Genomic DNA, 17466 nt, shown 5'->3' on the forward strand with positions numbered 1-17466 from the left:
GCAAAGACCAGAAGTTATAACGAAATACGATTACATTGTGGTCATCACTACTGTCATCACTACTGACGAATACTCGTTTGCTGAGACTGGATGAAGAAACCGAAAGTGAGAAAACTTCGTCATAAACCTTGAAACCATCGAGCACTCCAAGTCTCCAACTCTCTTTCGTCGCGCTTTCAGTCAGACTTCATTTGTAAACTGAGCACACTGTGTCGAATCATGATAGTGGTTCACATCACAAAGCTGCAGAGAACTAACATTTTAACGGAGAACCTGCTCATAGGTGTTCATCATTAAATGGTGGTGGTGGGGATCGGGCGTGGGGGATCCGCTGACCGTACAGAGCGGCATTGGTCAACCAAAGTTTAGCTTAGATTAGTTTATTTATTTCTGCCATTTCACAACATACAAAAAAAAATCGAAGTTTCATTACTATATTACATACGTGAATAGATAGGATTAACAAACCAGTTACATGTTAATGTGATGGTATATAGGAACCACCAATAACCATAAGCTTTTCTATTCTGGTCCCCTCCCCCCTGCAAAAAAATATGATTGTGGAAATTTACAATGATATGGATATCACCACTGAATGCCCATTTACACTAAAACTCGTAAACATTGTATATACACATATATGCATTAAACATATACACGCGTACACACATACGCATATATAGGCTATGCTATGTGTACTAAAAAATATATGTGTAGAATATATGTGATAGTAGAAAAAAAAAATATGTGGAGGCAGGAATAGCTACATAAGGAGAATTACATGACGTTGACTTCCAGCATATTGACGAAAAATGGCCGCATTCCGTGAATTAAGCTGCCCGTTCTACGTGCGCCTCTCTACAAACCAAGTTTGCAATTGAACAACAGCCTATAATATTTTTATCGCGAAATTATTCGAAAAAGTGCGAAAACTTGCAATTTTGAACTAATATCGTAATATAACAATTGCTTTATTTTTGTAATCAATTGTTTTTAGCTTAATTTTTAAGGATATATAATATGGAAAGTACATTTCCATGAAAACCACAAATACAGACTGCCTACTCATTCATATAGGCCTACCCTTCAATATGCAGGACAGTTTCTAAAGGATACGTTTTTGCGAGGGTGTAGATAAGTTGGTCAGGTCTGGTTTGATCCGCCAAATAAAAAATAATCACCTGCATCTGCAAGGTCATGGAGGTCAATAGTCTGAAAAAGCGACCAGCGCCTTACCTATATCTAAGAAACAAACATTAAAGTAACTGTTACCGGATCGATCAAGTTTATTAGGGATGGGGGGTGGGGGTCATACAGCGACAGTCGTTTGTCGTTGTAAATATACTCTGAGAATGAAAATTCCTATCCCTTACTTATTTTGATTAATTTAAGGAATGTTACTACGGTAAGAGAGCTTTACACAAAGTTGAGGTGTTTGTCAAAGGACAAACAACTCCGTTCCTGAAATATATATACCCCTAATATATGGAACAATCTGACAGGAGAAAAAAGAGCCATGCATCCCTAAATAACGGATCTTTCAAACTGATAGATCAAAGATGGAGAGAATAAACTGTTAGCTTCTTATCTACTGCAGAAGGCCTATATGTAAATATAAAAGCCAGAGGGCCTGAAAAATTAGCGTGATAACCAAGTTAGCTTATACCGGGTTGTGAGATTTCCTAACGACGACAAAAAGACTTCTTGCATGACCCACCCGAGAGACAGCTTATCCTTCTTAACAAGTATAAAGCTCGGCAAGACGTCTAAGAGCTGCCAACGTATCATGTTGTATGTTTTATGTAAATGAGTAGCAGAGGCCTGCATTTCCCTGAATTTAACAATAATTAAACGCTCTTCAACTAAACATACCACAATTGCACAATCTTTTAGAATGTGCCCTCTAGTGCTATCATGGGGGAGTGGATGGGGGTTGTGACAAATAGTTTGAATGTGCAAAAATGCACCTTTATAAAGCACACATCACAGGCAAATTAAGGGTGCAGACGGACATTTTTGTACTACCGGAGTCGACTGGGCGGACAACTGCAGAAGGCACTCTTCACGATTGGTGAAATACCCACACCTTCCCCACCCACCCACCCCCACACCCCGGACAGTGCTGTTACTGGCATGTGACGTTACACGTGTGACTGTTAATCATAACTTTTAATAATCCCAAGCGCGGCTTCTTCCTTATCTTTGCACAGGGGTATTTACTTTGCATTGTTGATGGCGCTCGACCCCACGCTGAAAAAATGGCTGTTAAATTTCAAAACAACACATGCACATATACGAAATCTATGCAGTTCACTTTATGCATACAGTGTGTAACTAACGCTTCAGTAATGGCAGAACAGAAGGCAGACAACTTGGTCCCAAGCGATACCGAAAATGCAACAGATGGAGAAGTAAAAACGAACGGAGCACCTCTAACTCCAAAGAAGGACAAGAAAGACGCATCTCAGCAAGATTTTAAGCTTGGTGATCTCGTATGGTGGGTTTAAAATAACTAGGACCTAGCCTATGCATCATTGCTTTGATGGGGAAATGAGCCTAGTGTTAATAATTACTTTGAACAACCACGTTAGGCTAGAAGCTCTATATAGAATTTTAACGGCTTTGTAATGCCTTGGTAGCGTATTATAATCCAATTTTCTCCCAACTTAAACACTAATGAGTTCATGGTGAGGTGTCCCAAAGGTTGAAGCAGTTTAATAAACATTGCATTCTTTCCAGGGGGCTAGATAGATCTGTCTCCTTCCAGCACCAATGAAAATTACCAGAATAGGCTTAAGTTTGCATTATTATTTATAGGCCCAGTACTAAGTACTAGGCTCCAGTCCTAGCCTAACTTTAGCTAAAGTTCCAGTCTCCCTGTGTTCTGTACTGACTAAGTTATGATGAAGAGGACCATAGCTTTGAGTTATGCATGTTTCATTTAGGCAGAACATAAATTTTGTGGAGTATGGACATGGAGTATTTTTAGCCCGAAACACCTAGTACTACTACTTAAGTACTAGACTATCTAGGCCTATGTACTTTTGTGAATTGATAAATACAAGCCTAGCCTTCTGTAATTAATTTTCACTCATGCGCCGCTGCCACTGACTGAGTGTTTATAGCCACACAGGAAACTTGTTTTCAATATAGCCTTACTTCACCAAGTCTACTTAACTAATTTCTCACTCTTGAAACAGAGTCAGCTTAGTCATAGCCCACTGAAAATTCCTCCACATATAACTTCTTGTTTTCAATAATATTTACTAGCCCTACTACATTAAATGAGATATAGTAGGAAGGCAAACAATTATGAAATAACTTTTTGAAAAGTATGCGCATAATGGCAGAAAACTGTTCACTGCTTGTGTATGATGCAATCAGATTAATTTAAAGATCCAAGCTAAGGCACAAAATTCAATTTTGATATTTTGATAGTAGACTGATACACACAGAACATTGGAATTAGTCCAGGTTAGCAAGAACATGCCTTATGTTCACTGATATTTGTGATTCTGGTGTATTCTGATGGGACTGCTCATTGTGACTAGATTTCACCGGGTTGAAAAACATGCATGGCTGGTCGTACATTATATAGCAATTCATGTTTGTGTTGAAGAACACACATTAATGATTGACATGGAAACTTTTCATCTCAACAAATCTATTGTTAAACATGTAAGCAAAGGTAAATGAATTCAACAGTAAGTAGTATTACTGTCATTGTCTGTAACATTTTTGTTTCACTTCATTAATTTTCAGGGCAAAGCTGAGCAGTTTCCCAGCATGGCCTGGAAGGGTAAGTAAAAAAGTTTCTTACCTTCTTATGTACTAACATCTGCCACTGATCTTATTTGAGCTTTCTATGCTTGCTCTCTCGTAATGGAACCAGAAGGGAGAAGATGATTTCTGGAGAACTGACAAACTGAAAGAGTTCTCTTAAACCAGATTTCAGTATAAATGATCCACACTGCCTCTTTATTTTTTTATATTTTTTTTTGTCAAGATAGGAATGTATACCACCACAATGCAAGATGAAATATGTACTTTTGATTTGATTTTTTTAATATTTATAGATTGTGAAACCATGGAAGCATGTACGGAAACCAGCAGGCAAAAAGGCAACATACTTTGTTTACTTCTTTGGAACTGAGGACCAGTAAGTAATGTCTATAATCCGTTGGTTTTATTTGGCTGGCCGTTCTCTGTATGGAGAAATGTTTTGGTTATGCAATCTTTCTGAACAACTTTTAAAAATAAAATGATTCCTTGTTAACTCTTTCTTGGATTTATTTGTCTTTTTTGGGCCTTCAAATTTAGCAAACTTTACTCATATTAATTTGCAAACAATTTTAGGTCATGTAAAATGTTTCATTTTTTATAAGGGGAAATATTTTATGTTAAATTAATTCACACTTCAGGGAACCTGTAATCCTCATTCTCTTGTTTACTTGGTCGTTTCATTTCGGTTTTCCCATTTCAGATTTCAAAATGCACAAATGTGACTAGCACACACAGACAAGTTGGATGCAATAAAAGTTTCATGTTCAAGTGGAATTTCTTAGCAAAATGGATTCACTTTTCAGGGCCCAAAGCAATATAGTCCTACACTGCAATTTATTTGGTAGCCTCTGGAATCCTATCACAAGCACACAAAAAAAATGTTTTTACTGTATGCCAAAAAGATAGAATATTAGTAACTGAACTACACAAATCTGCACACGTTTACTCAGTAATATTTAATTTTTTTTTTTAATGAAATTCTCCAGTTGTTGGACTTTCTGTATGGACAGTTCTTAGTTATATAGAAAGTGTAAGGTCTTTTTGCACTTTGTCCTGGGTTTACTTCCAAGTTTGATCATTGGTTTCATATCATCAAATTAAGTCCTTTCCCATCAAATTTAGGCCAGTGTGATTTTATGAAGGGAAGAATACACGCCATGAAGATTATTGAAGTCTATTACCTAACATTATGTATCTCCCCAAGTGATTTCTCTTTTAATACAAATTTCATAAATTGTAGTATTATTGTAATTTTACAAACTAAACAAAGGACAATATTTGTTAATATTCCATCTATTCTATTTCTAGTAATGTATTTTTGAAGTTGTGTGGTAGAATCCATACAAGTGATGGCTCAAGTGAGACAACTTAGATGTAATTCCTTGGTTTTTCATTCCTTTCTGCTTAACATCACTTGGAATGACATTGCTAAAGATGTGATGTTGGTTAGCCTAGGACTTGCTCATCAAGAAAATTCACTTGTTAGAGAGAGAAAGAGGAAGAAGCATGAAATAGAAATCTAACCATTGTTGTTTTCTTTTTCTACTTTGTCTCTCTCCCTCTCAGTGCCTGGGTCAGGGCGGATAACCTCAAGAATTATTTGGAGCACAAAGAACCGATGACCAAAGCCGCTAAGGGGGTCAAACTTCAAAAAGCCATCGAAGCCATCGAGGCAGCCATCAAAGAAGAGAAGGACAAAGTACGTATTGTTACTCTACCTCTCTCTCTCCCTGTGTCTGTATTATAAGCTTGTTTAAAGGCATTGAAGACTCGCCCCAAACCGCGCTCTGAAAAAGTTACCTTTCCGTTGCTTGCAAGTGAAGTTTTTTGCTTGCCGCTACAAAATGCAGACAGTGATGAAACGTGATACCTTGTTATCTTTAGCTGGACCTGAGATGTCCATCGCTGTATCGTTTGTACAATGTGCTGTGGGTATTGACAGCAGCTGTATGTAGGCTGACTGTACACTAGTGTCTAATTACTGAAGGTAGCAAGCTGTGTGCATATTTACTGGGATCGTCTGTTACACCTCATTCGAAACTAGGTCAGATTACCGGCATTAGACGTTTCTTTTCGCGCGAGTCTTCACACCCTTTAATGAGATAGCAAGTAGAAAACTGCCTGGGAAATTATTTTTTAAATAATAAAAATATTGTTATTCAGTATGGTAAAGTTTCATAATTTTCAACTGCTGACCTCGTGACTTGAAATGAAATTTGCCTCGTCAAGCTAATGACTTACATGTTAAGGGAGTTTATTGGCGAATAGAATGTCAAAATCGACCCAAAATACTGTTGTAAGAAATTGCTGTTTGTCCAACAGGCAACCTATTTGTCATTTTGTCAGGTTATCCCTGAGAGAACCTAGTCATTCTTTAAATTTTATCCCTGAGAGAACCTAGTCATTTTTTTATGGTTATTACTTGAGAGAACCTAGTTATTCTTATCCGTACAAAAAGTGGTTGCCAAATCAGATAAATCTCAAGAATAGAGATCTCAAAGATTAATGGAGAGGATGTCATGGAATTTTTAACGTAGTGTTCACATGGTCTGTACTCAGTCTTGAGGTTTTAGTTTTTTTTTTCTCATCAAAGACCTACAAATAAACGGTTCTGTGTACAAACACTAATATAGCTTTTTGTATAGATCTGTGAAATTATTGAAGATGAGATCTTTTGAAACATATTTTTGAAGTTTAAAAGTCAAACTTATTGTTTTAAGCACCTTAACTTGTGTTTTCTAAAGCACTGTTTTGCATTCTGCCAAACTGCACAAGTGGAACCATGAACTAGTCGATCTCCCAGCACGTCAGTTTGTAAAGTTCATCCAGGGTAGGTCTGCATGCTGGTGACCGCTTTCACACAATCATGTTACAGCTGTTTTCTTCAATTTTACCTGTCGTTTTATAAAATGGCTTTGTTTACTCTAATTGCTTTCAGAAGTTAACTGTCTCACCATACCATCCAGAGGATGAGGATGAAATCACCCCGAAAAAGCCAACCAAAGATTACACAAGGGAACCTCTCTCAGGCAAATCTAAAGTAAGTTTCTAGCCATCAACAGTAGAATTTTAAAACCTATTTGGTTTCACTACAGGGCTGATGAGTTTTTATCACAGCAATCACACTGTTTTTTCTTTTTTTACATTCTTTCTTTTTTCTTTGATTTTGTGGAAGAATAATTCAGAATTTGATTTATTTCTAACCTTTAAAGAGCAACTTATAGCAACATGGTGAAAGTTACATTCAAACCCTTTGTAATGTTTTTCCAGATGTTCATGTAGCATTATACGTTTTGTACCAGATGTGAACCTGAAGCAAGTAGGAGTGATGTCATACAATTGAATTACCGAACAATGTTTCGGTTTGAGTTATTATTCACTATATACATATATACTGAGCTTGAATTGTTTCATTTTTCAGTACAAGGGTTGTAACGCTTATATCCAATACCAATGAACAATGAACTTTGCAATGTATCCACTGTCACAAAGTAGAGGACGGAATTCAAACGTAAATTGTTAAAAACAAGAAACGTTTTGCCAAACCTTCCAAGATTTTGAAGTTTGCTTCAAAGTAGTCAGTACAGTTTCGTCATGTTAAGTCTATGCCTTGTATGGAATATTTCTGAGATTATTCTAAAGAATAGACCAGGGGTAAATATTATGTGACTTACGAAAGAGCACCAAAATCTAAGCATTTTTGAAAAGCTTTGCATTCAATTCCTTCCCACTTATCAATTAAAAATAGTGATAATTTAAGTTAAAACAGTTTAGATTGTTAGTGAAGTTGAAAGCAGACAGATTTTTCTTATTAGCTTCCAAACTCAATTTACTTGTGGACCTTTATGTACCTTTTTTAATTTTTTTTTTTTTTTTTAATTAAGTTTGTCTATTGTTATTGTCTGTTTAGTTTTATTTGTGGAAAAGAGCACAGACACCTTAGGTTAGAATGAGACTAAAAACTAGTGACTTCTGAGTGACAAGCCCTGTGCTCTACTATCCGAGCATCCTTAGTGGGTGGCAGTCCCTATCGAGGAATTTCTTCGCTGGGGGTTGCCAATAGAGAAAAGCACAGTACTTTGTGTATATAGTGTAACCAGGGGTAACAACTTAGTGAAAGAAAGCGGCAGGGATGTGATTTTAAGAGAAATTTTATTCGCTCTCTTCCATCGTTAATAATTTCCTAGTCTGCATTCAATTGTTCAATGACTTTTTATTTTTGTGGTTAATTCATGTTTTTTTTTCTAATTTTTTTTTTTTTCTAACCTGCAGCTGAACTCAACACAGCCAGAATCTCCTACAAAGAAGTCAAGAGGAAAGCAACAACAGGGCGACAAAACTGGAGATGTCAATGCAGCAGAGGAGGAGGAGGAGGAGGAGGACAGCAAACCCCTGAAGCCCTCCCCAAAGAAACGGGGTCGACCCCGCACCAACGACCTGATGAAAGTATCTTTTGCATCTTCCAAAAGAAAAGTAAGTCAAAGTTTACTCGGCAGCAATTTTGAAATGGTATTATGTCTGAGGTTGGGATGGCAAGAGGTGGTGGGATGCAGTAGTCATAAAGATGTTCAGTGATGTTCAGATTGCCACCCCCCCCCCACCCCCCCTGTGATAGTGCTACATCCATGTGAAAGTCATAGTTGTTAGAGTTATTGTATATAACCATGACCTTTGACCCCCACTTCCCACCACTGACGTCAGGAATCTTGCTCGGAGTAAACTCACTTTGTCAAACCTTGCGTTACAGCAGTGATCCTGTTGGGCAACGTGTTGTTGCTCAGACAGTTTTCTATTAAGCTGGTTGCATTTTAGAACTTCATTCCACTTCTCACCAGAGCCCACTCCAAGTTAATTCAGTTACGTTCTGCATCGTCGTTAGTAACTTGTTAGTTATTCGGTACTTAGTCTAGGCAGTGAAGTAAGATAATATCATAGGCTGCAAATCCTTATTTTCCTCTACTATTGTAGGAGTAGGCCTAAACTTAGGGAGTTTTTATTTGAATGGTCAACAACATTCTCAAGGTCCAAATAACCATTTTTTGATATTTATGCTACTAGCTAACTAAACAATTGCCATCAAAGCAAGTTTGATGGCAAGAGAAATTATCAAACAGTCTCTCTGTGCCATTCTAATAAACTTAGAGGTCACTCAAGATTGTTTGATCAATGTTACAAGTTGGCTGTAATGAAACAAGCTCGGGTTTGTCTTGAATTTCTACGAATCCAGTTTTAAAAAATTATTCCAATATTGTCTTGTTTGGATATACAGATTTTTTTTTTTTTTCGTTTTTTTGTTGCTTTGTTGTGAAAGAGCTCTATTATCAGTAGATGAGTTTACTTTGATATGGCTAATGAAATTAGATGGGCTTGATAAACCGATGGCATAGAAAGCTGTGATTGTCACAACTTTCAATTGCTCATAAGACTGATGCTGTGTCCCTCAATAAGTGCTTGAGTCTTGGTGATTGTTGATAATTATTGTTGGACAGTGGGTCAATTAAGGTGTACAAAATGCTTAGGTCAAAGGTCATCTAGTGTTCATTGTGGGAAATTTTCAAAAACGATTTGTTTTTCCCCTTCCACTATAATAAATGTACGTTGGCCAAAATTGTTGCACTCAGGACCCATGTAGACTCACAGTGCCAATAAATGTACGGTGGCCAAAATTGTTGCACTCAGGACCCATTTAGACTCACACAGTGCACTCAATAATTGCTCCTTTGGAGTTTCAGTTCAACAGAAATGGGGCTCCCTTTTGAAAATCATACAAGTGTGACACAACATTATCTCAAGTAAGACTTTGTCCTTTCGTGCCCTTTAAATATTTCCCATATGTGGCTCCCCCCTCCCCCACCCCCCCCAATTCCAACTCTGTTTTAAAATTACAAATATTCCTTTTACAGGTTCACACAAGTACAGGTACGCCAATCAAGAGGCCCAAGGCTGACAATGTAACCTTTTCATCATTAAACCTATACAACAGTTTCCAAGCACATCTAGCAGAAAAGTCAGGGACAGTTCCAAAGGCTGCTATCAAACCAACAGATAAATCGTAAGTTAAAATCGTTTATTAAATCTTGTATATGAAGTCAAGATGTGATGTGAAATGGAGAGTGTTAGAATTATGTTCATGAAGAACACTAGCAAAATTACATTGGCTTAAAAATAAAATGAAAAACAAATGCGGGTGACTTTAAAAATATAAATCATAAAGTACACACATAGAGCGATTGTGTGAAATATGTGTAAATAACAGAGTAACAGCAATCTATGCGATGGTGATGTCGTGTACAGGTGTGTGTGTGTATGTGATGCTGCTTGTGAACAAGATATCCCAAGATGGGTAATGTTTAAATGGAGGGATCTATCCAGTGGTATCACACTGAATGTTAGCCAATACGAAAGATTTCAGGGTTCCTCCGGTCTAAATTTAACATGGACCTTTCTGTAAACAAGAACTCTCGAGTGTAAGTCGACAACTAGCTGCACCTCGATCCTGGTCTAGCATCGACGTCAACCCGTCTCAGTCTCGGCGATGTGATAATCCCAAGCACTGCCTCGGTCGAGGATGTGTTGGGTGATCCGGGCTCCTGCCCTGATTGGTGATGTGGTGATCCAGACTCCAGTCTCGATCGGTGATGAGGTGATCCAAACTCCTTCCCGATCCGTGATGAGGTGATCCGGACTCCTGTTCCGTCTAGTAGTAGAATCCGGTTATTCCATTTTCAACTTGTATGCAACAAATGTTATGCAGTATACCATGTTCCCAACAGTTGGAATATCATACATAACTAATCCCAGGCAATCTTGGAATTCAAAATGGTGTTCCTGGCTGTATAACAAACGGGTAGTCAAATAAATCTGTGAAATTAATGGTATCCTCCAATATGGCGTATAAAAGTTATCCTTTCCGAGGAATGTCCAGAACTCTTTCAATAAAAAAAAGTTTGGGCCGTATCGTGGCAAATAATTTCTCTTGGCAGTGAATACCAATACCGGTATATTATATGTTGTCCATCTATGCCGTATTCCAAATAGCACTTGTCAATTTCGTAGTACCAGAGGTATCGAACAGTCTGTAGGGCCTAATACAACGATATAGGCCAAAACAATGAATCAACTGCCTGTATTTAAATTTACTTGGTCTGGCTTCCTTTAATGATTGTTAAATAACTGTACAACAAAATATGTTCCCGTTTCTCTGGGGAGGGTTAAAACAATCACTTCGTTCATGAAAATGACATTCGCATTTGACCGGTTTAAAATTATGTTTTAACGTATATCGTCAGGATTCCAATATAATATTATAAAAGAGTTTTAGTATGTCTATGAGATGAGTTGCTAACTGCGTAGGGTGGGAATGACCATTTTGCTTGCCCGTATGTAATAATAAAGTTACTGTGACAGTTCCTTTGAAAATCGGTGTCCTCCGGCAAATAAGGTGGCAATAAGGGTTCGAAAAGCCTCCAAAAAGTAATAATAGTTAGTAGAAACGCCGCTGCCACCACTGTAAGCGAGGCCGATCACGGTAAACGTTCCATGACAGTTACTATTTCTTGGGAATCCTTGTCAAACATCCTAACAATGATTAGTCATAGTTTTCTGTGTGGATGTTAACTAGTGGTGACTCGATGTTAACAGGCGTGGGCCTATAATTGATACCCCTGGTATTCAACATTTTTTTTTTGCTTATTGTCTCTGTATGTGTTAATAATCATTTATACACTGGGAGAAAAACAATGTTTATGAAATATTGAAATCATATTCAATTACATGTCACAACAGCTAAGGGAATCATTTCCACTAAGTAAGCATTGAAGAACTTGTGCCATAACGACTGTCACAGACCATCCACTGTTATCTATTTCTGGGGGTCATGTAGGGGTCATCTGACAAGAATAAGTCACCTCAATGTTCAGCTAGCAGTGTGGACTCATCCTTAAGAGTCTCGCATTGTCAGCCAAGAGCATTCCATTACGTTGTTTTCTTTATATCCCCCTTTCTTCTTCTTCCCTCGTCAGCATCGGGTTCGTAGGTCTAGGTTTGATGGGTACTGGTATGGTCATGAACCTGATTAAGACAGGCCACAATGTCACAGTATGGAACAGGACACCGGAAAAGGTAAGTCTCTGCGTTCCTCTTTTTCGTCTCGGGCTTTTCTTGAAGCACGGATCACGCTCGTTTCGTCCCGCAACTCAACTCGTAGAACGACGCAAGGCCAAGCTTAGCAATAGCATGATCTTGTACACGGTTTCCTAGATATTTTGTTTGCCATGTCAGGGTTCAGGCCTCATGCACCTGAATTGGTAGATGAATTCTACAATGCATGTTCTAAATGACTGAAGGGTTATTTACTCCATGTTTTCAACGACCCCAGGTTGTTGCATTTTGGATTCACCGTTGCATTTTGTGGTACAGCATTTTCCCACTGCTTTCCCACTATGTTGACAATTTTCCAGAAAATCACACAAACCCATCATGGAAACTGCCTCACTGGAATTATTACTGGTTTGATCATCTTACTTGCACGAGTTTGTCTGAAAGCGAGCTGCATCTCGGGAAAAAAATGTGTGCTGTAACGGTGTAATTATCATGCGTTAGGCTATTATCGGTGGGTGGGGGGGCGGTTTGGAAGATGTTTCTGTTGGCTGTCTATTTCATACTGAGCAAACGTCTGCACAGTTACAGCCAACTTACTGACTGTCAATAGATTTATACGTCACCAGAGTAGTTATGGTTGTAAATGCCCAGGCCAGGTTTTATTTTTTAGTTATTTATTTGTATTTGTTGTTAGGAACAGACTTTGACATCCTTTTTAAGCTTCTCTTAATATCCCTTACCTCAATATCATCTTATCTCAATATCCTCTTATCTTCGTATCCCTCACCTCAATATCACCTTAACTTAATATCACCTTACCTCGATATCACCTAACCTCAATATCCCTAACCTCAATATCCCCTTACCGCACCTACCTATCCACACCTTTACTTGACATACATGTAGGTATGACTGTTAATACGATAGCTGGTTTATTGTTTTACTTGTATAAATTGCGGTTAATCTAGAAGTTGAAATAGCTTTGCTACAGTTATGGTGTAACCACTTACTTTATGTATTTGAGCAAACCACACAGAGATGGCATATTGTGTGGTCGGAACTGTCCATCAATACAACTTTTGAACCTGGAAAGTTCTGTGAAACTGAGTAGGACCATATAGTTACTTCATGGCGATGAAGTGGCCGTCGTCCGATTTGGTTGTCATGAGATTTAAAGAGGTTATGAAAACACCTGTATGTTCTCGTAACTGCTGTATGTAGCTTGTACTCTTTGGCACTTCCATGGTCATTGCAACTATTACAGACTGGTGCCTTGTGTGTGTGCATTTTGGAATGTGTATTGACAATACAGTTTAAGGATGTCATTATGTTAAGTGGAGTTTGGCGGAAACAAAATAGAAGAAAAAATACTCGTTCCCAAAGAAAGTTCTTTGTAAGATGTCAAAAAAGGTGTTTTGAAGAAGTTTCATGGCAAACAACATCAAAGCATCTAGCCCAGAGGTTAAAATTTTAATATATTTTTAATATTTGGATAAAAGAGGAATATAACTTTAGTAACCAGCTGGAAGTCATTTTCTATCCCTACCTCCTTTTTGGGGACCATTGATATCCAAAGTTTATAGAGGATGGTACCATTAGGTCTCAACTGAGAAACAGATGTCAGTATCATCCTGGTATTTGATCTAAAACGGCCAGAAAGTGGTTGATATGACTTTATGCATTTGTACATCATACCTGAAAGGAAACTAAAACTAAAAAGTTTTCATAAAAATTATCTTTTATGCTTTTTTAGCATCGAATGATTTCAAACTTGTACTAAAATCTATGCAAAAATACTGTATTCAAGTTATACATGTGGGCACAAGAATTAATTATGATTTGTTGCAGGCTGTCAAAACCCACTTCTGCCAGTGCCAAATTTTTATCTTTTTTGTTGTTGACAAATGACCCTTTAAACATCAGAGGCTCATCAATCAAAGTGGCTGGACTTGTGAGTCTAGCACACAGACTTTCTTTGCTTTCTTTCAACTTCTTTTACAAATATTTGTTGTCACCTAGATCATCATTGATTCGTGTTTGATAACTTCACCTCCATTGTTGAACCCATAGATTGGTAAAGTTGACAAGTTACACATCAGCAGTCATTTGGTTACTATAAATTTCCCCAAAATATCAAATGTTAACACCTATCACACGTATGTCTCAATAAGCAGAGCTGTAAGACAATGTTAAGCCTAGTAAAAAGTACAAAGTAATGTAGGTTTTCCTGATTTGGTACTGGAAACTTTATAAGATTCTGTTTAAGAATGACTTTAGGGCAGACTTTTCATGTTTAAAAATATCTTAGTTAAACCCCATAATTCAAAAAATAAATGAATGAAGTCCACCTGTACTACGCCAACATTCTTTGCCAAAAAATATCCATTAAAAATCTTTACGCTGTGTCGTACCAGATATTATGTATATATATCGTAGGTTCAACCTATCAATGGTTTACTCGTTTTGATTAATGCCAGCAATTACTGTCACCCGAAGGTTTAATATACTGCGTCAGTCTGCCTTCACAGTTATGTTACAAATTGGCATCATTTCCGCTTCACTTTTTGTCTTCTTTTTCTTTAAATGCAGACATTAATAATAGTTGCTCATTCCTCATTCGAAATTGCAAGTCAGTTTATACGGTATTCGTGTCACAAAGTATGTAAATTCCCTGTTTGCTTTCAGTTGGCAATTTATCATGTGCAATTTATAAACCAATGCAGCTATTTTCTCCATGATTTTGTGATGCAATTCATTGTAAAGTTATATGAAGACTTAAAATTTGCAACTCTTTTTTAGTTTAGCATGCATACAGAAGTATGTAAGGGACTTTGTCATTCCTTTTCTTAAGTGTAGGTAAATGCCTGGGTTTGAAAAGTGAAATTCAGCAGATCTGTTCTGAGGTTGATCTGATATGAGGTTGATCTGATCTATGGTTGATCTGGTCTGAGGTTGGGCTAGTCTGAGGTCGATCTGCAGTTGATCTCGTCTGAGGTTGATCTGGTCTGAGGTTGATCTGGTCTGAGGTTGATCTGGTGGTCTATGGTTGATCTGGTCTATGGTTGACATGGTCTGAGGTTGAGCTAATCTGAGGTTGATCTGGTCTGACATTGATCTGATCTGAGGTTGATCTGATCCGAGGTTGATCTGATCCAGCTCATGTGTCATTCTAAGAATACTTTTTCAGGGATCGATGAAAATTCTCATCACGGAAAGGTATTGATCTTAAGAGTGCACCATAAGTCTATAACTCCCCCTGGTTTTCAAAATGTTGGTGTCCATTTTTTAAGGGTCGCCCCCAAAACAAATTTTTTGAGGGTCGCCAAAAATTTTGAAGAAAATGATATTGACAGTATTTTAGGGGGGGGGAAGAAAGTAGAAAAATCTTGAACATAAATGACTTCAAAAGTTGCAAACAATAATACCATATTGGAACTAAGCACCAAACAAATTCCCATGAACTTGGATTCCCCGGGCCACCACACCTGCCACCGGATGGTAACCACGGTGATGCAGGTTAAAATTCGCTAAGCAGACGACATTGTATGCCAGGGCTCTAAATTAATTATTTATATTCAATGTATGATGCATGTGTGTGTTGAATGTTTTAATACTGGGTATCTACATCAATTTATGAAAGGAAATGTCAAGAAATGTGTGCATTTTAGTGTTCTGCAAAAAAAAAAAGAGACTGTTTTACTATTTTTCAGAAAAAGACTATAGCAGAAGATCATAAATGATTAATCTTTAATATTTCCTCCTCGATTCTCATGTCAAATAATAAGTGCTCCTTACTTTATGGGTTTCTGATGTAGGAGAGTTATTGAAGGCTTATGCCTCTAAATTCAGGCTATTAACTGACTAAAATATCAGTAGAGTTTGCTGTCTGCCAGTAGAAAAGAGGTAGAAAGGCACTTGCAAATGTGAAATTCTATGTATGCAGTGTACCACCAGTGCTGGTGCAGCTCAGAGTAGACCGAAAGTAGACGGCTTATTACAGGCATGAAGTCATGCCTAGAATTTTCACTGTGATATTTAGCCACTTGCCAATCCAGTTCTCATAATACAACGCATCCTGATGTCAGATATATGGAAATCATTTGGAATTTTTTGACTGACGATTGTTAACCAGTGTTTTAAGTTCATAATGCCTACTGTCAGCCATTTGTCAGTGCCTCCTTCTTTTCTACTGGCTAATAGCAAAATCCACTGACATCTAGCCACTAAATGGTGTGTAATCTCAAGACCTGCTAGTGTGCGCGATAAAATCGACTGCCGTAGAGCTTGATCGTGTATTGGATGAGTGTGACTACTGAAATGTAGAACATGCATTTGTTGGCCAAGCAAGGTGACAGTCAATCCAATCGGTGGAGTCCAGCAGTCACTTGGACACGAAATATTACCAAGTACTCTACGGAGAGTGAATGCGCGCTTGTGTGTGCATGCGTGTCCATTTCGATGTGTGTGTGTGTGTGTATTGCTGGCACAAAGTCCACCTCCCGGTACCCTCCACAGCATGTGTTTACACCGGCTTGGAAATCTATTCTGCTTACAGAGCTTCTGTGATCGGATGGTTACATTCCAGTAGAAGGCATCAAAGGCCATCAAATTGAATAAAGCTTTGTTGAGTTGAATGCCAATTGTTGTTGAAATTCACCAAAGCATGATGATTTAGACAAGAATGCAAGGCTGTTGCCATTGTGACATCTTTATGACTTCCTGCCCTGCCCGAACAGAATATGTCACAGTGTAATCCAAAATTATTTAAAAAAAAGGTTGCTAAGTAGCAAACAACTTTGGATGACGTGTGACGACAGCTAGGGCTGCCTGATATTTTGATCCCTGTCGAGAGCTGCAAATCATCGGATGTACCTGACTCTCAGACTTTGTATTTATACGGAATGATGGTGTATGTGAATCAGAGATGAGGACATTGACCCCTTGTGGGTTCAAAGATACTGCCATTTATTCAATAAATAAAGCAGCATGTTTTGAAGCCGATCTGGCGTATGAGCAGAAAGTATTCCAGTAGTTGGTGGATCGTCCAAGTCACACTAGTGCATTGATTACGTGGTACCTTATTGCCTCTATTTTTCCAGTTTGGTTCTGCATTGCCTACTTTTCTATTGTTTCATAAAGAGGGTACTGCACAGTCACTGTTGAAAAACGAACCCATAAGCCCCAATAGGGTTCAATTTATAGAGAAGTTGTGTCACTGACTGTGTTATTGATAGCAAGGCTCTGAAGGTCAGTGTATAAATGTTGTTGACCTGGCAAGAATGTGCAATGTAGACTAGATTTAGTTTCGTATGTTGCCTAAATTCACATACTGTGTTAAATTACATATGTTGCTGCACTGATAGACACTTAGTCAATTTGTAACCACTTCTATCAGTGGCAATTTTAATCTACAAAGCCTGAACTTAAACAACCAAAATTCCCACAAGGAAACTCAGAAACATCAGTTGAAATATTTTGAGACACTTTCATAGATATTATTTCACCCATTTATTGAAACTATTTGTCAGTAGACTTCAAAGCATGCGCAAAATTTGTCCTTGCTCCGTGCAGTTAAACTCTCCA

The 17466-nt window shown here is 37.9% G+C and overlaps 1 protein-coding gene across 2 annotated transcripts in view; it reads left to right on the forward strand.

Moving 5' to 3' along the window:
• Positions 1–2301: 2301 nt before the first annotated feature.
• Positions 2302–17466, forward strand: part of LOC139979464 (cytokine-like nuclear factor N-PAC) — a 48910-nt gene continuing 33745 nt past the window's right edge. The window contains exons 1-8 of one of the 2 annotated variants that reach the window (XM_071990281.1): positions 2302–2497; positions 3763–3799; positions 4077–4159; positions 5350–5482; positions 6725–6823; positions 8056–8256; positions 9687–9835; positions 11805–11904. In XM_071990281.1, the coding sequence (XP_071846382.1) occupies positions 2304–2497; positions 3763–3799; positions 4077–4159; positions 5350–5482; positions 6725–6823; positions 8056–8256; positions 9687–9835; positions 11805–11904 (996 nt within the window). In that variant the 5' untranslated portion in view covers positions 2302–2303. Of the gene's footprint in view, positions 2498–3762; positions 3800–4076; positions 4160–5349; positions 5483–6721; positions 6824–8055; positions 8257–9686; positions 9836–11804; positions 11905–17466 lie in introns of both variants that reach the window. The other variant, XM_071990280.1, reaches the window with a different exon arrangement.

This window comes from Apostichopus japonicus, chromosome 14 (assembly GCF_037975245.1).
Source record: "Apostichopus japonicus isolate 1M-3 chromosome 14, ASM3797524v1, whole genome shotgun sequence".
In the NCBI taxonomy this organism is placed as follows: domain Eukaryota; kingdom Metazoa; phylum Echinodermata; class Holothuroidea; order Aspidochirotida; family Stichopodidae; genus Apostichopus; species Apostichopus japonicus.